At 40.0% G+C, this 19,585-nt stretch overlaps 1 protein-coding gene across 4 annotated transcripts in view; it reads left to right on the top strand.

Annotated features, from left to right (window-relative positions):
- lrp8 (low density lipoprotein receptor-related protein 8, apolipoprotein e receptor) overlaps nt 1-19,585 on the top strand; it is a 208,011-nt gene that overhangs the window by 119,387 nt on the left and 69,039 nt on the right. For all 4 annotated transcript variants that reach the window (XM_060867521.1, XM_060867520.1, XM_060867519.1 and 1 more), the window contains exon 4: nt 8,778-8,906. In XM_060867521.1, coding sequence (XP_060723504.1) covers nt 8,778-8,906 — 129 coding nt within the window. The remainder of the gene's footprint in view (nt 1-8,777; nt 8,907-19,585) is intronic.

The following is a 19,585-nucleotide window of genomic DNA, read 5'->3' as shown; positions in this document are numbered from 1 at the left end:
ACTTATGCTTAATCAATAGCAATCTGTTAAGGACGGGCATTCTTTTTTGGACCATGATGCATCTTATGTTTATTTCCCTAAGAGCAGTGCTTAGCCATACGAAACATGAGCGTGTGCAGTCATATAGTAGATTTCTGCATGATAACCAACCGACTCAGCCTGCACACTTTCAAATGAGATTTTGATTTATACGAGACCTCATTTCATCACTTGCCATTTTGACAAAATAAAAGACTCCTTTTTTAACCAAATGGCCTTTAGCAGGGACTGTAATAGAGCGAGAGTGCAGAATGATGCATATTTTCACAACCCTGAAAGCAGTAATGTCTCACAGCATTCACGTGATTCACAACTGTGCAGTTCAGGGTTAAGGGCCTTGCTCAGGGGCCACTTGGTACACCTTGGATTCAAACTAATGACCTTCTGGGCAGTAGTCCAATGCCTTAACGCCTAGGCTACCACATCCCAGCCCACCGTTTAGAGGTTTGTGCTTATAAACAACTTAAACAGACAATTAAACACAAAGTTAATCTCTCAGAGTTGCAAGTTGTGTCTGTATGACTAATTGCTCATATGGCATGAAGATGCTATTTTGTTTTATCATTTTATTGTTTCATGCGCTTAACACAGCAATTTCAACTTTTGAAGAATGTTCACAATCAGATTTTACTTATTTTTAGTGAAAACCACAAAAAAAGAAATGGTTCATAATGACTCTGCTTTCTTAGCCGTACTTCTCTTTTGGAAAAAACAGCTTGTGGAAAAACTGATAAACACAAGCAAATTTAATGTTGTTATAGACTGAAACTTTTTGAATCAGTCTTTAAATATATAAAAAAGATTATAAATATTTTTATATCTGCTTGTAATATATTAATTACATATAAGCATATAGAGTATGTAGCAAAAATAAATAGAAGACGATTTTAAATATTTAAAAATAAGCATGAGCATTATAAACAATTATGAGAATTTATATACTACTACTACTACTACTACTACTACTACTACTAATAATAATAATAATAATAATAATAATAATAATAATAATAATAATAGAATCATTATCCTGCTGCAGAATTTCACCGATTTGATTTACAATCAAATTTACAATCTGGCAACCCAAACTCTAAGCAGTTAAACTCTTAAACCCTTAAACCTTTTTCGTAATACACTTCATATGTTTTTTATTTTCCTTCCCTTCTTCCTCCTCCATCTCTATTTTCTCTGCTAATTCTGTGAGTTTTCTGACTGTACAGAGACCTGGAATATGAGAAAGGACATTTTCATCTTCTTCTTCTATTATTATTATTATTATTATTATTATTATTATTATTATTATTATTATTAGAAACAAATAGACACAGCATGTTGAAACACAGATGAATGAAAGGTGTATTTTCTAGATATATTTGTGAACCCGGGCGTAATTAGTAAAGCATACAGTACAAATATCTGCACGTCTCCTTTTCATGTGTGTATACCAGGTTATGAGTCTGTGGATTTATTAAAGGATTCTGCTCCCTAAGCTGTAATCTGTTTATTAACCTGATTATTTACACATGATCATGGCCTCCTGTTGGTCCAGAGGTGATCACAGTCTCTTGTTGCTGTGGTCCGGGTTTATTCCCAGTCAGGGAACTAACCCAACCACTGAAGAGTTAACTCTCAGTCCCGGTCCCAGGCCTGGATAAAATGGGAGAATTGCGTCAGGAAGGGCATCCGGCATAAAACCTGCGGCAGATCTAATATGCAGACCATGTGATCCAGTGTGGTGACTCTTAACAGGGGGCAGCATCATGGTGTAAAGTATTTATATTATCAGACTATTAACTCAGCTTCCTCATACCTCCCTCATTATGACCACAGACTGACCTCTCTCTCTCTCTCTCTCTCTCTCTCTCTATCTCTATCTCTCTCCCTCTCTCTCTTCCTCTAGCTTTCCTTCTATCTCACCCTCTCTCTCTCTCTCTCTCTCTCTCTCTCTCTCTCTCTCTCTCTCTCTCCATCTCTCTCTTCCTCTAGCTTTCCTTCTATCTCACCCTCACCCACCCTCTCTCTTTCTCTCTCTCCCTCTCTCTCTCTCTTGCTTTCCCTCATTCTCTCTCTCTCTCTCTCTCTCTCTCTCTCTCTCTCTCTCTCTCTCTCTCTCTCTCTCTCTCTCTCTCGCTTCCTCTAGCTTTCCTTCTATCTCACCCTCACCCCCCCTCTTGCTTTCCCTCATTCTCTCTCTCTCTCTCTCTCTCTCTCTCTCTCTCTCTCTCTCTCTCTCTCTCTCGCTCTCTCGCTCTCTCTCTCTCTGTCTCTCTCTCTCTCTGTTTGTCTTTCTCTACCTTTCCCTCTATTTCACCGTCACCTTCTCTCTTTTTATCTCTCCCTTATTCTCCCTCTCGCTCTCCCTCTCTCTTTCTCTCCCTCTCTCTCTCTCTCTCTCTCTCTCTCTCTCTCTCTCTCTCTCTCTCTCTCTCACTCTCAGCAAGCCTAATAAAGCTGTAAATCAGGCATGCAAGTGTTGGTGTGGGATTTGTGTTGCGTCAGCATATTATCCTCTAGCAGCCCCTCATGTGTGTCACGTGACATCGCTAACTGTTCTTCACCTCCCTCTGCATTAACACAACCACACGCCTCTTTGTTCTCCTTCTACTTCCCACAGTGATCTCTGAGGATCTGATACTGTACATCTCAATGAGGGTCTCAATCCTGACAATAAACCGGATAATTAACTGTCACTGCTTATTTCTATATTTCCTTTTTAACTCTGTGTGTGTGTGTGTGTGTGTGTGTGTGTGTGTCCATATGTGTGTGCAGGGGAGCAAGGGAAGGGTTTATTTTTCTATCATATATCCACAGTGTTTTACAGCCATACTGCAGAAGCTCTTATACAAAATAAAGGGATTAAATCACTCAATGAATCTAATATTAATGAAGAAAACAAAACCATCTAATGCACCACTGCATGCTGGGATTTCTAGAACAACAATACGCTTTATTCATTACTTCTTTCATCCTTTATCTCTGTTCCCATGTTGCTTTCATTTCCTCTCAAACACCTTTAACGGCACTTTAATTAACTCCTCAGGTGTTGGTGATCACCGAAGTGTTAAATATTATAAATACATGCATTATTATTACTCTGTGCTTATCTCATAAGCTTAACTCACACATATAATAAAAAGGTCTAGTAAAAAGCAAGGATTTAATGAAAAAATAAAAGAAAATAAAAACTTTTCAGCTGTATTGTAGATTAATTTCTATATAGTATAGAAACTTTATTGAAAATAAAATAATACTGAATTAAATTTGAATGAAACTTGCTTTAATTCACTTGCTTGTTCTTAGGAGGCGTACGACTTATAATCTTTTTTTTGTCTGCTCTAGTAGCAATTATAATCTCATTAACATTTAGATAACAAATCGTTTAAGTCATTAACCTATCATTTAAATTCTAGTGCAATTTTAACAGCCTTTGTGTACAGGATATTTCATCATTTGTTCCTATTATTTCCAGTTAGACTAAATCCACATTTATTATAAGAAAGATTAATCTTTAACTATAATAGCTGCATTTAATTAAAAATATAATAAAAAATTGGTCAATCATCAGCATGGCCTCCATTTAAGACTGTTTTACGTTTGATAGATCATCTACATGTATCATTTCTCAAGACAGTGACTTAATGTTTCTTATTCCTCGGCCTTATTGTTATCCAAGCTGCAGCTCAGTTTGATTCTCATATCATTACTCATTACTGACAAAGCTGTACAAAAAATATCACACTGCTAGACGCTAAATGCTCTCTCTCTCTCTCTCTCTCTCTCTCTCTCTCTCGGATTAGCAAGGTAGTTCATCAACAGTGCATTAGCATACTGCAAGTGTGCCTATTTTCCCTATCTTAGCATAGCCCAGTCCTGATGGAGAAACGTGGCCTGAATGTTAGCATCTCTGTTGTTCCAATCCAGGGACAGAGAAATGATGTTTCCGTATAAACAGCAGGTCTATTACAGACAATCTTAGACTGTTGTGTTGAATTCACAAAGCAAACTCTGACCCACAGTTCAGTGGAACAATAGTCTGGATCAATGGAGCCAGAAAACAGTTGATGATGGAGATTCCCCAAAGTATACGTCAGTGGACACTTGTGTACATAACCGGCCACTTTATTGGCCTGTGTGTTTGCTTGCTTCCAGTTTTGTTGTATTCTGCTCATAAGCTGCTCAAGGAATATGAAATATTCATCTTTTACAAAACCCTTGATATCTGGAGGGCTGTAATGGAAAAAAAAGTGTTAAAGTGAAGTCTTATGTACATTTAAATGATAAAAAGGATTAAAAAAAAATCTAGTTTTAGATTTATGGCATTTGGCAGACTGCCTTATCCAGAAAGATGTACAAAAGTGCTTTAAAGTCTCTAACAATGAGTACATTAACACTGGTTCACTAGGTCACAGACTTAAGATTCCATCAACCTAAACTCTGTTCAGAGTATACACATTTAAATATACACATAAAACAAAGAAGGAAAAATTTTGGGGGAAAAGGTGCTAGTTTAAGTGTTTCAGTAAGTGATACAGTATGTTTTCATTCATCGTTTGAAGATGTCAGTGTTTCAGCAGTTCGGACATCTAGAGGAAGTTCATTCCACCACCTCGGTGCCAGAACATAATAGAGTCTTGCTGTATACTTACCTCTTACCCTGAGGGATGGTGGGACCAGTCGAGCAGTGCTGTAGATCTGAGGGTGCGAGGTGCAGTGTGTGGAGTGATGAGGGCTTTGAGGTAAGATGGAGCTGGTCCATTTTTGGCTTTGTAGGCAAATATCAGTGTTTTGAACCTGATGTGTGCAGCTACTGAACACCAGTGGAGAAAGCGCAGCAGTGGGGGGGGTGTGTAAGAACTTAGGCAGGTTGAAAACAAGTCATGCAGCTGCTGTTTACTTGTTACTTGTTTTCTTGTTACTCTTTGCATGTAGCACAATTTATACTTTCACTACAGTAAAGCTTTGCTATGTCTCTCTCAGTATAAAATTACAGACGCATTAAAGTCAAAAAAGCCATCCAATACTGAACCACTGGAGTACTGTTTGATCACAGTTTTTTGATGGTGCATCTTCTGATGGTGCATTAGAAAAAGTATAAGCCTGAGTTATTTCAGGTGACACAATAACCTTCAGAACTGATAAGAATCACACTGAAAGTCTTGTCGAGCCTGAATCTGCTTTCTAGGTTCTATCTTTGGGTCTGAATCGTTCTCGCGGAAGCTGTCGATAAGTGCATCAATATATCTGACTCTGTCTTGCCAGATTGGATGTGGAACTGTCAGCATTGTGGCAGAGGGGAATCTCCTCGGAGCATTCCGGCAGCTATTCAGAGTGACACTGACCTTCACAAGAACTACACAAACTTTACTTCTTTCACTAGGACACACTTCATCAATTGGTTTAGACTTTACTGGTGCTAACGTAAGCTGTACTGTAACTAAGCAATTTACTCCTGTTAGCATTACTGCATTTAGTAAAAAGAAAAGTTTTATTATCAATGATTTGAATCTTACAGTGAGATTTTGTCAAATTTTAGAGCTTTGAAATGAATTATCTCATTATCTCATATTATGTCCGAGGGACAGATCAGAGGAGGGAGATGGTTATATTGGTAGAAGGATGTTGGTGATGGAGCCAAAGAGGAGATATATGCCAAGGATATAGTTAGGTGGAAACAGATGATTCGCTGTGGGGACCCCTAACGGGATAAAGCCGAAAGTAGAAGAAAAAGAAGAAAAAGAAGAAGAAGAAGAAGAAGCAATGAACTTGCTGAACATTAAGTAATAAAGAAATGCATATGACATTTGTCTAATTGGTATTGCATGCGTGGTATTTTAAACACTTTTAACAACCTAAAGTCAAATTGTTTAGCAAACTTTCAAAGATATTAATTTCAGATGATTAACGTTTCAGTATATTTATAACGTTCATTAATCAGATCAAATGTGTCGTTAATCATTTAGATTTTATTGGTCTTTTTGCCAAGGGGTGTTAGGCACACAGTCGCTAAGGTGTTTAGGATGTTTGTCTCGCTTCTCTGGGGTTGGGGATTCAGTCACTGTCTCCATCATGCCTGCACAGATTTCATGTTTTCCTCGTGCTTCAGGGTTTCCTCAGGGTACTGCGGTTTTCTCCCCCTGTCCAGAGACATTATAGGTGTAATGAGTCTGTCTGTGTTTTGCACTGTTTCTGTCTGCTGTCTGCCTTGCTGTTAATTGTTTGCTCCGCCCACTCATTGGTTACCATGGACACTAACTGCACTCTATCTCCCCTCCAGGTGTATCATGTTAGTCACTGATTGTCTCTGCGTTGTGATTGGTTCCTGTTTGCTATATCTACCCTGTTTGTTCACTTCCCTGGTGTTGGTCGTTGTTGTATGTTGGTGTCGATGTTCCTGTTTCCTGTGTGCTCAGTGTTCTGCCCTGTTTTGCCTGCCCGTTTGTTTGCTTTTTTTGGGTTTATTAAAAGACTGAACTGCACTTGGATCCTCACTCGCCTTTGTCTCGTCGTGACAACAGGCTGATCAGCATCTTTAAATTGTATGTAGTGTGTGTGATTGTGTGTGTGATTGTAGAATGTGATCGATTGGCACCCCGCCTTTAGTGACTCCTCTGGGATAGGCTCCAGGTTTCCTGGTTCTGTCTGGGGTAGCTGTACATTTATTAATGTCAGTAATAGCAACGGTTAGCAAAGGTTACATTTTATTTTATTATCTTTTTTTTTTTTTCTTTCATTGACTTTTTTTCCATTTCAGTATTTGTTAGCTTTTTCCATGAAAACCTCTTGGGTTTCATTTCCCCAGACCTCATTAACAATGTTCCATCAGTATGACAGTGATCTGTATTATTGGATAAATATGGTAATCTAACAGAACCTCCTGCTGTCCTTACTTAGTTCTTCCCCTAAGGACAAATTGAAGAGAGGATGAGTTTCACTATGTGACAGAAGAGAATGGAGCTGACACAAACTCATTAGATCTGTCCATAAGCCTTTTTGCTCAAACGCAGCATGATATGTTTCATGGGAAATGATCTGTAAAGATCTTCACATATGTGTCGCTTCCTTCTGAACTGAGAAAGAATTTGTGTATGTTGCGGAATGGGGGTGGGGGCACGGTGGCTTAGTGCTTAGCACGTTCGCCTCACACCTCCAGGGTTGGGGGTTCGATTCCCGCCTCTGCATTGTGTGTGTGGAGTTTGCATGTTCTCCCCGAGCCTCGGGGGTTTCCTCCGGGTACTCCGGTTTCCTCCCCCGGTCCAAAGACATGCATGGTAGATAGACATGGATTGGCATCTCTGGAAAATTGTCCGTAGTGTGTGATTGCGTGAGTGAATGAGAGTGTGTGTGTGTGCCCTGCGATGGGTTGGCACTCTGTCCAGGGTGTATCCTGCCTTGATGCCCGATGACGCCTGAGATGACGCCGCCGGGGCACAGGCTCCCTGTGACCCGAGGTAGTTCAGATAAGCGGTAGAAAATGAGAGAGTGTTGCGGAATTGTTTGGTTTTTTTTTTTGTTGTTTTTTTTTTTATCCACATAAAATAGAGGTATGTGTTGGGACTGGGGTAAAAACACAAATGTGGACTATACTTAACTTAATGTGGGAAAGAAAGAAAGAAAAATAATTAAGGAAGGAGGGAAAAAATAATTAAGGAAGGAAGGAAGGAAAAAATGAATTAAGGAAGGAAGGAAAAAATAAATGAAGGAAGGAAGACTGCATGCCATCATTGATGCTGAAGGCGACAATACACCATATTAATCACTAAAGGTTATTTCCGCATTTTCTTTTTTGTTATATTTTGTTTGATGATGGTGCCATTCTGTTATACCTTACATATGAACTTGAGTCCTATAAGAAATAAAATACATTTGTTTTGCAAATTCTCCCAAAGTATGCAAACCTTTGAGCGCTAATGTATAGGATTGCAAAACAAAATTGACAAGGCAAAAGACCTTGTCATTGGTTGGGAAACTTTCATGCAACAGCTAAAAATCATGGTGAAGTGGAAGAGTCTTCAGAGATGAAGCACAGAGACACATGTCTAAAATTACACTTTCCACAAGAGCCTCGAGCAGACATTCTATTATCTACGTGTTACAGTGAGGCAGTATAAAATGTATGTTATGGCAAAAATGATAGGTTTAATGATATATTTATTTATATATATTTTAATATATATAATGAAACTTATACTCTTGAGGGATGTAAATAATTTTTACACAATTGTTTGGAAAATATTTTTAAAATGGCTTTAAATAAATAAATTAATTAATTAATAATAATAATAATAATAATGTGATTTTTGTTAGAATGAGCATGAATAGGTTCTCATTAATTTAGTAGAAATTTTGAATTATTGTACATAAGGGTGTTAATATTAATGATTGGCACTGAATATTAAATCTGCATGAAACAAAATCAGCCATTAATGGAGGAATATATCAGAAGGTATGAACTCTGGGCAAGAAAATCTCATGAAGAAAAAAGAAATTGTGAGAGGAGAAAGGTGGATCTACTGAGTTGTATAATCCATAAAGTCTGGTTCCTTTTCTTATGATAAGATTTCTGTGAGAGAATCAGGCCTGAAGTATAGGATCATGAAGCTTTGGACTGAGGTAAAGATTGTTTAAGAAGAAAGGAACAATACAATTAAGTTTATTTGCCTGGACTGTGGAATGTCAGTTGATTTCCAGTTATCAATATTTGTGGCTCTTTTTTTTATTATCGTTCTTTCTTTTTTCAGGTCGGCAAACTTGTCCGGTGGAGAAGTTCGACTGTGGAGGCAACACAAACAAATGTGTGTCTCTGTCCTGGCGCTGTGACGGAGAGATGGATTGTGCAAACGGAGCGGATGAGGAACACTGTGCTGCCGGTGAGTTGGGGATGTGGAGTCATGATGGGCAAATTACTGTATAGAGAGAATATATTTCTACAATAGAGCAAAATGTTCAGTAGAGTGTGTGTCTGCCTTTGTTTGTGTACCTGTGTTTACATGTACCTCTATGTGTGTGTGTGTGTTCGTGTGTGTATGCATGTGTGTGTGTGTGTGTGCATGAGTGTGTGTGTGCATGAGTGTGTGTGTGCATGAGTGTGTGCGTGCATGTGTGTGTGTGTGTTCATGTGTGTGCATGTGTGTGTGTGTTCATGTGTGTGTGTGTGTGTGTGTGTGTGCATGTGTGTGTGTGTGTGCATGTGTGTGTGTGTGTGCATGTGTGTGTGTGTGTGTGCATGTGTGTGTGTGTGTGTGTGTGTGCATGTGTGTGTGTGTGTGTGCATGTGCGTGTGTGTTCGTGTGTGTGCGTGTGTGTGTGTGTTCATGTGTGTGTTCTTGTGTATGTGTGCGTGTGTGTTCGTGTGTGTGCATGTGCGTGTGTGTTCGTGTGTGTGTGTGTGTTCATGTGTGTGTTCATGTGTGTGTTCATGTGTGTGTTCATGTGTGTGTTCATGTGTGTGTGCATGTGTATGTGTGCGTGTGTGTGTGTGTGTGTGCATGTGTGCATGTGTGCATGTGTGCATGTGTGCATGTGTGTGTGTGTGTGTGTGTGTGTGTGTGTCTGTACACACATAACAATGGAAACAGTGCAAAAACAGATGAAACAGTAATTTGAACACACATCTATTGCAGGCATTTTTTAAAACTTTTTTTTTTTTTGCCACAAACAGAAATTCTATGAGTCTAAACAAATAATGATCGAGATACAGTTATACATCACCAAACCTGCTGACCTTTACATTTATATATTTTACATTTATGGACTCTGGCAGATGCCCTTATCCAGAGCAACTTACATTTTCCTCATTTATACAAGTGAACAATGAGGGCTTCTGTACAACCTCCTAGCACACATGATGTGCTCTGCATTATAACATCGGAGCTCTACTGTTAGCTCTGAGAAATATGCAAAAAGTGCAGTCTTTATTTGAGGAAGTAGCTGAGGCTAACAACACTTGAACTCTTCACTATTAACTGAAACCATGAAAGCCCCGCCCCCTTACGCTCATCTCACGTCAGTAATTTCTCATCTCACCTCAATTTTCCCGCTCGAATGAGGTAATGACATGGTGCCCTCGATGTCTGTCAAGGTAAATGGAGAATGTTTCGGTTTCATTAATGTGAAATAAAATGGATCGTTATGTGTTTGACTTCGTTGACATTAAACAAGTATAACGTTAACATCAGGTCGTTATATTTATTTGTGGTGACACCAATGGCAAACACTTTTTCAGTGAAAAGAGAGAGCATTTCTACAGAAAAAAACAGGCAGATTTAATGAGCCAGCAAGTGGCTGTAAAAACTGGAGTGTTTGTGTGCAAGGGGTTTTACAGTAACCACCATACAAGCAGCAGTAGAGTTGTTGCCCCACCACAATCCTCTTAGCATCTGTTTGTTTCCATTAAAAATGATGGAATCCTGATCAGGATCAGTAATACTGTAAAGCTGTGCATGATTTATGTGACATAACAGTCACTGAAGATGTTATTTGCATTTGGCTGGATCCCAGATAGCTCACAATTCAAACATAGTGCAATACGTAGGGTGGAGAAACCAATTTTTCATTGTCCGTGTATACCAAAATGACAAATAGCCATGTTTTCAAATGATCTGGGCCAGCCATAATAAAATCACAATGTGTGTGTGTGCGCGCGTATGTGTGTGTGTGCGCGTATGTGTGCGCGTATGTGTGCGCGTATGTGTGCGCGTATGTGTGCGCGTATGTGTGCGCTTGTGTGTGTGAGTGAGTGTGTGTTCGGGGGTGCCTTTGTGTTTATGTGTATGGGTTCAAGTGTGTGTGTGTGAGACAGTGTGTGTGAGACAGTGTGTGTGAGACAGTGTGTGTGTGGGGGGGTGCCTGTGTGTTTGTGTGTGTATGAGTTCATGTGTGTGTATGTGTAACTGTGTGCCTCTGTGTGTGCCTCTGTGTGTGCCTCTGTGTGTGCCTATGTGTGTGTGCCTATGTGTGTGTGCCTATGTGTGTGTGCCTATGTGTGTGTGCCTATGTGTGTGTGTGCCTATGTGTGTGTGTGTCTATGTGTGTGTGTGTCTATGTGTGTTTGGATGTGCCTGTACCTGTGTGTGTGTTTGTGTGTGTTCAAGTGTGTGTGTTTGTGTGTGTTCAAGCGTGTGTGTGTGTGTGCAAGCTTGTTTGTGTGTGTGCAAGCTTGTTTGTGTGTGTGCAAGCTTGTTTGTGTGTGTGTGTCTGTGAGTTCGAGTTTTTGTGTGTGTGTGTGTGTGTGTGTGTGTGTGTGTGTGTGTGTGTGTGTGTGTGAGTTCGAGCTTCCGGTAATTTGATATGAGGAATTTGACTCACATCTCCTCTCTATACATGTGTGTTAAATAATACAGCGCTCACATCTCACATCTTAGCAGTCACCTCACATCACATCCACCCACATGATATTTGATTTCCTGATCTGTTCCAGAGAGTTCCATTAACATTTCCATACAGCTGTAATAGCATGCATGACTGCCTAGTCATGTATAATTTAAGCTGATAATGCTGTAAATACCTGTAATAACAGCGCTGGGCGAATAACGCTCCGGTGCACTACATCACACCCTACATCAAACACTTCATTTTACACCTGTGGCACAAAAACTGTGCCTTAAACCTAACACTGGAGGTGATGTTCTAGATAGAGCAATAAAAAAAATGACACGTTCAGCTTATGCGTTATTAAAGGATTTAGTACAGAACGAGGACAAATATCTACTGTTCTCTTGTTTCTACCCCATCTGATAAGCATCATATATTAATATACTGTATTACTGAATTACTGTGTATATAATTCTGTAAAAAAAAAAAAACAAATCCCAGACAAGTAAAAATGACCACAGCAATTGTGCAATTGAAATAATCTTGTATTTCACCCCTGTATTTACTACTCAGAACTAAGTGCAGTGGTTTTCACAAGCAACACACTGTCTATTTCAGTCATTTTGCACATACTGTACAATATTTCAGTTGTTGCTGTTTTTGCACAACCTTATACACTATCTCAGGGACCTGCTGCTAAGAAACTGTGTTCATTCTAGTATTACTGCCAGCAATATTGTCTGCACGCAATATTGTCTGAACTTACAGTATTTACATATATTATTTACACTGGTCGGTTGGCGCTGTTTCTGTTTACTGTCTACTGTCTTTTGTGTATTGTCTTTTTTTGTATTTTGTGTATTGTCTTGTAACTTTTTGTCTGCACTGTCTTTTGTCCTGCACTGTCTTGTCTGTCTTGTCCTGCACTGTCTTGTTTGTATTGTCCTGCACTGTCTTGTCTGTCTTGTCCTGCACTGTCTTGTCTGTCTTGTCCTGCACTATCTAGGACTAACTTACTAAGTCCTTAGCCCTGTCTTTGTTTTATGTAGCACCATGATCCTGGAGAAGCGTTGTCTCATTTCACTGTGTACTGCAACAGCTATATATGGTTGAAATGACAATAAAAGCTTCATGACTCTCTCTTGACTCATGTTATTATACCAATGAACCATATAATCCAGGTCATAGCATAAGTGCGCTTAGGCAACCTGCACTAACAAACATTAATAGCAGCTGAACGTCTGTAGTAGGATATGTACAGTTGTGTTCAAAATGATTCAACCCCCACTGAAATTGATTGTTTTGGTCGGTTTGACATTGATTATGATCATTCAGTCATCCTGCTTACAATTAAATCAAAGAGGCACATGTAGGTCAGACAAATATAACATAACATTTATAATGAAATAACCACAAATGTCTTTTCTGAGCTCACATCATTATCAGTTTTATTCAACCCCCAAGTGACATTCAATCTTAGTACTTAGTACAACATCCTTTTACAGTTATAACAGCTTTTAAACGTGAAGCATAGCTTGACACAAGTGTCTTGCAGCGATCTACGGGTATTTTCGCCCATTCATCATGGGCAAAAGCCTCCAGTTCAGTCACATTCTTAGGCTTGCGCACTGCAACTGCTTTCTTTAAGTCCCACCAGAGGTTCTCAATCGGATTTAAGTCTGGTGACTGCGATGGCCACTTCAAAATGTTCCAGCCTTTAATCTGCAACCATGCTCTAGTGGACTTGGAGGTATGCTTGGGATCATTGTCCTGTTGAAAGGTCCAACGTCTTCCAAGCCTCAGGTTTGTGACGGACTGCATCACATTGTCATCCAATATCTTCTGGTACTGAAGAGAATTCATGGTACCTTGCACACGCTGAAGCTTCCCAGTACCTGCAGAAGCAAAACAGCCCCAAAGCATGATTGACCCCCCGCCATGCTTCACAGTAGGCAAGGTGTTCTTTTCTTGTTCTTCCTCCTCCAAACATAGCGTTGATCCATGGGCCCAAACAGTTCTAATTTTGTTTCATCAGTCCACAGAACACTATCCCAAAACTTCTGTGGTTTGTCCACATGACTTTTGGCATACTGCAGTCGACTCTTCTTATTCTTTGGGGACAGCAAGGGGGTGCGCCTGGGAGTTCTGGCATGGAGGCCTTCATTACGCAGGGTGCGCCGTATTGTCTGAGCAGAAACTTCAGTACCCACATCTGACAAATCTTTTCTCAGTTCCTCAGCAGTCACACGGGGACTTTTCTCCACTCTACGCTTCAGGTAGCGCACAGCAGTCGAAGTCAGCATCTTCTTTCTGCCACGACCAGGTAGCGTTTCAACAGTGCCCTTTGCCTTGAATTTGCGAATGATGCTTCCTATGGTGTCTCTTGGTATGTTTAACATCTTTGCAATCTTCTTATAGCCATTGCCCTTCCTGTGAAGAGTAATCACCTGTTCTCTTGTCTTCCTGGACCATTCTCTTGACCTCACCATGTTTGTAACCACACCAGTAAATGTCTAGAAGGAGCTGAGTATCACAGTCATTTTAAAGCTGCCTAATTGGTGCTTATTAGGCTTTATTGCTGCTCCCTGATATCCACAGGTGTTTTCAATACCTGATTGAAAACACTTCATTGAACCTCTGTTCTTCAGAGTGGTAGTCTTTAAGGGGTTGAATAATTATGTCAATGAAGAATTCACAAAAGAAACATTTACTACTGTATTACAAAACTAATTGATGTCATTTTAGTTGCATATGGTTCTTTAAGAAGTCCTTGTAGGATTTCATTCTGAATACAATTACAAATGTACACTAAATTCCCTAAAACCATTTACAGCATTGGGGGTTGAATAATTTTGAACACAACTGTACAGTATAAGTATCAGTTAGTGACATCTGCGTTGTGATATCGTATCTGTGTAAAACCCACCTGACTTTTAATAAACATTACCCCAGAAGCTAGACATGAATAATAGATTTTCAAATATCACTTTACCTTTCCTGTACGCTTGCATTATTAAATAGCGGCTAGCGTATCCTGTATTAAAAACGGCGTGTCAAAACACATGCTTGCTGAGCAGAGAGTTTTGTAAACTTTTTTAGACAAAGGAAGGACGCAGAATGCTACAGCGTAAAGAAGATGCAGAAGAAGAATCATCTGTGACTGAGCTCACACTTTCCAAAGTGCCAGCGGTCTGCCTAGGAGTCCGTTATCTGCAGCTGAGAGCATGAACAGGGGTGTAAGGACAGAGGAGGTGTGAAGGAGCAGGGCTATGGGAAGGTCAGGAAAGGAATTTGTATTGCGTAATAAAAACAAGGAGTCAGCGTATGTGATAATCAGAGTGATGTAGCTGATATTTTAGCGTGTGAGATATCTGGAGGTTGGAGTTGACTAAAGCTTTCGTAAGCTTTTAGGCTGACCGCATATGAAAAAGAATCCGTAGTCATTTAGATAAAATTAGCAAAAGTAAATAAATAATTAAATAAATAAAAAGATGATCACATTTTCCCTTAGTATCAGTTATAACTCAATTTCAGAGGCTCAAGCATAAGTTTCATACTACATAGAGCATGACAGACAATAGGCAGATGCCCTTATCCAGAGCTACTTGCATTTTTATCTCATTTTATACAACTGAGCATTAAGGTCCTTGCTCAAGGGCCCAGTAGTGGCAGTTGGTAGGCCTGGGATTTGAACTCACAACCTTCTTATCAGTAGACCAAAACCTTAACCGCTAAGCTACCACATCCTATCACTTTTTTTTTTCTCTCTTGAAGCTGGCAACAGAAAATATTTGGAAACTGTAAAGCACAAAATCCTCTGGTCTAAAGACTGTTAATGTCAGGATCCAGCCTGGACTTTGGCCACGTGCTTTTGTTTATGTTCCGTGTTCACGTGTCTTCCTCGCCCTTGTCTCTTCCTCCCTGCCTCTGCGCTTCCTCTCCCTGTTCCTCATGTGTTAATCGCATTGTGCCACGTTGCCTATAGCGGTGTAGAATCCTCGTCCTATGTCGTCTTTTGTTGCGTCCTGTCTTGTCATGTCATGTTTTATCAAGTCCTTGTCCCTGTTTTGTGTTTTTTTAAGTTAATAAATTTGTTTATTTTAGCTATGCTGCATTTGGGTCTGTTTTTATCCCTGCGTCCCTGACAGTTAAAAAAGAACTGACAGTCAGGACTCCATAAATTTACACAAAACTTTACCATCTCATATATTCTACATGTTTCTTTGTTAAATAACAGCACCATTTCAAAATCTGTTCCTTATTAGGCTCAGATTATTACACGTTCTCCATATGTGAATGAACGGTTACTATAGAAATGATAATATATTAAAATAAATCCATTATTATAAGCTTATAATTTGGGTTCCAGCTGGAGTTACTGTCAGAGCTGCGCTTTAATCAACACCTTTTCATTTAAAACTCAAATTCAACTGTGCTGGGCTATAAATATTTTCATTATAAGCTGTTATTATATATTATTATAGTTATAATGCGGTTCCAGCACACATGTACGAGTCTCACATTTAACCCAAACCATTTCATTCTCATTACCCGGTTTTGGTGGCTGTTCGCTCTTTATTATAACATAAATTCAATGTCAACTTATTCTCATTTATACACTTATACATACAGTTAATCACATGGCAGCAGCACTGCGTTCTGGCAGCGTGTTTTGTCTTTGTTTATGTCTTATATGTCTTTATGTCGGGCACGGTGGCTTAGTGGTTAGCACGTTCGCCTCACACCTCCAGGGTTGGGGGTTTGATTCCCGCCTCCGCCTTGTGTGTGTGGAGTTTGCATGTTCTCCCCGTGCCTCGGGGGTTTCCTCCGGGTACTCCGGTTTCCTCCCCCGGTCCAAAGACATGCATGGTAGGTTGATTGGCATCTCTGGAAAATTGTCCATAGTGTGTGAGTGCGTGAGTGAATGAGAGTGTGTGTGTGTGCCCTGCGATGGGTTGGCACTCCGTCCAGGGTGTATCCTGCCTTGATGCCCGATGACGCCTGAGATAGGCACAGGCTCCCCGTGACCCGAGGTAGTTCGGATAAGCGGTAGAAAATGAATGAATGTCTTTATGTCTTTGTCACATGTCTTTGTTTATGTGTTTTTACATGTTTGTTTTCCACCTGTTTTCACCTGATCCTAATTACACTGCCAATGTATTCCCTCCACGTTGCGTGTTGCTTCCCGGAGCCCTCGTCTTTGGTTTGTAGTGTCAGTGTTTGCTTTTTTTGCTGTGCCTTGTGTCAAGTTTACTATAGTTTATTTCCCTGACGATCTTTCTTGTTATTTTTGTTAATAAATTGTGTCGTTTTGTTATCCCTACGCTTGGGGCTTCTTTTTATCCATGCTTTAGCAACTGCTGTTTCAGACACAAAAAAGACTCTAGAGTTTACACAGAAGGATATCAAAAACAAAAGATCACAGAGGAACAGATCTGTGTGTGGAAACTCCTTGTCGATAAGATACTGTAGCTTGGAGGAAAATGGCCAGATTTTGATATAGTAAAGTGTACAAACACTCTTCACTACCGCGGTGAGCAGAAAGCATAACAGCGTACACAAAACATTGGATCTTGACGTAGAAGAGCTTCAGCTGAAGAGCACATCAGGTTCTACTCTGGTCAACCAGGAACAGGAATCTGAGGGTATCATGAGATAGATAGATAGACAGACAGACAGAAAGACAGACAAAAATGTACCAGTATATAAATGGATGCAGTTTATACAGTATTTGAATTGTCTTTCGGGTTGTAATGAAATGTGGCTATTTATTTCAATAAAAACTAAAAAGGTCAAGGGTGCCTCTGCACATGAGAAATGCATTAGATAGTCTTACTGCAATGTGCACAAAAGACCTTCCGTAACATTCACTGTTGCACTGGGTTGGGATCAGTCTCCAGCTAAAATTACTCCTCAATCCAACAGTCCCTCAGTTTAGAGAGTGAGAGGTGTTCTCCATGATTTCCATCAATTTGGACATCACTCTCTTCTCAGCAACCACCTCCAGATTGACCAGATCCTCTCCCATCACAGAACTTGATTTAGCCGGTTAGCATCACACCCTTTTGCATCAGTGCCCCAGCACACCACAGCATAGAAAAGGGAGCTGGCCACAAAGACTGACAGAAAATGTTATGCATTTTATTGCATACATTGAAGGACTTCAGAGCATCATCCTCAGCATGATTATTGCATAATCCTGTGTAAACTCTGTAGACTGCAGTGTGTAAAATCCAAAGATAGCAGCAGTTTCTGAAATACTCAATCCTGCCCATCTGGCACCAAAAACTATGCCACAGTGAAAGTCACAGCAATCGCACTTTCTCCCTATTCTACTGTTTAATTTCTTTTTATCCAAGTTTTTTTTTCTTAACCACTCATATCCACTGAAGGATTAGGAAGCAGCCTTTATTTTGTCACATATACATTACAGCACAGTGAAATTCTTTCTTCACATATCCCAACTTTGCAGGTTGGGGTCAGAGCACATGGTCAGCGTCCCTGGAGCAGTGAGGGTTAAGAGCCTTGCTCAAGGGCCCTACAGTGGCAGCTTGGCAGAGCTGGGGCTTGAACCTCCATCATCCATTCAATAACCCGGAGCCTTAACCACTTGAGCCACCACTGGCTTATTATTATCATATAAGTACTATATACTTATCATTATAAGTATATAGTATTGTATATTCATTCATTCATTCATTTTCTACCGCTTATCCGAACTATCTCGGGTCACGGGGAGCCTGTGCCTATCTCAGGTGTCATCAGGCATCAAGGCAGGATACACCCTGGACGGAGTGCCAACCCATCACAGGGCACACACACACTCTCATTCACTCATGCATTCACACACTACGGACAATTTTCCAGAGATCCCAATCAACCTACCGTGCATGTCTTTGGACCGGGGGAGGAAACCGGAGTACCCGGAGGAAACCCCCGAGGCACGGGGAGAACATGCAAACTCCACACACACAAGGCGGAGGCGGGAATCAAACCCCCAAACCTGGAGGTGTGTGGCGAACGTGCTAACCACTAAGCCACCGTGCCCCCAGTATTATATATAATTATTTCTAAAATGTCAAACAAATTGACATAACAGATCATCATAGAGAAAATGATTTAAGCATTTATCCAATATAAATGCTTTATTCTAGAACAGCGGTGTCCAATCTTATCCGGAAAGGGCCGGTGTGGGTGCAGGTTATCATTCCAACCAAGCAGAAGCCACACTAGAGTCTACTAAAAGCCACTAAACAACTGATTAAACAGGTGGAATCAGGTGTGGCTTCTGCTTGGTTGGAATGAAAACCTGCACCCACACCGGCCCTTTGTGGATAAGATTGGACACCGCTGTTCTAGAGTATAATAAACATGAATTACACCCACAAAAGAAAACAAGATATTATACATTCATTACTAACCCTGGTATTAGATTTCAAGTATTGGCCTGAAATCTAATCATATATTATTACGAAATCATTTTCCTTCTACATTTGTGCCAGTCTAGTCATGAATATGCTGAGAAAGTATCTGCCGCATGCACACGCACACGCATGCACACGCATGCACACGCATGCAACTCACCAAATTGTAAACCTCTGCCGTTTTTTATAATAGCAGTTAATTAGAACTGATATATGTACACCCACATTATGCAATATAAAGATATATCCCACTCTGTGTGTGAGTGTGATGCAGCTTATTTGTATCTTCTGCTTAGAAGCGAGCAAGTGGGTGTAATCACTTTAGTCTCTGAGGCTGCTGCACTCCCATCTGTTAGCACATGCGAGCGATGAGAGAGCGCCGTGCTCGTTAACGTTCACTTCTCTCCTTCCATCCTCCCACGGTTTAGCATCTAGGCAGACTAAGATCTTTTGTTAAATACGCTTTAACTCTCTTATCAATTAATTTGGTTATATTAGAATAGACAGGATTATTTACCCATGCAGAATCTGATTATCCTGAATTATTCAGTTGTTTTCACCCAAGCGTGTAAAAGAGAAATGATTGCCTTGATTGGTCATCTCTGCAGAATATAACATTTTTAATTGGAATGAATTTCTGATGGGAAGATCTCTGTATATTACCTTCACACAGTTCTATTTTCTCTCTGTTTGTTCTTTAATGTGGAATTATATAACATTCACAACCTCTTGGTAAACGCATCTTTTTAATCATATCCTAATATTAAACTGGTTTATTAAATGTGCACAATTATATTCTGTCCTCTGTTTTT

Source organism: Tachysurus vachellii, chromosome 4, assembly GCF_030014155.1.
Source record: "Tachysurus vachellii isolate PV-2020 chromosome 4, HZAU_Pvac_v1, whole genome shotgun sequence".
Classification (NCBI taxonomy): Eukaryota; Metazoa; Chordata; class Actinopteri; order Siluriformes; family Bagridae; genus Tachysurus; species Tachysurus vachellii.
Note: the sequence above shows the minus strand (reverse complement) of the source record. Positions and strands in the feature narration are given on the sequence as shown.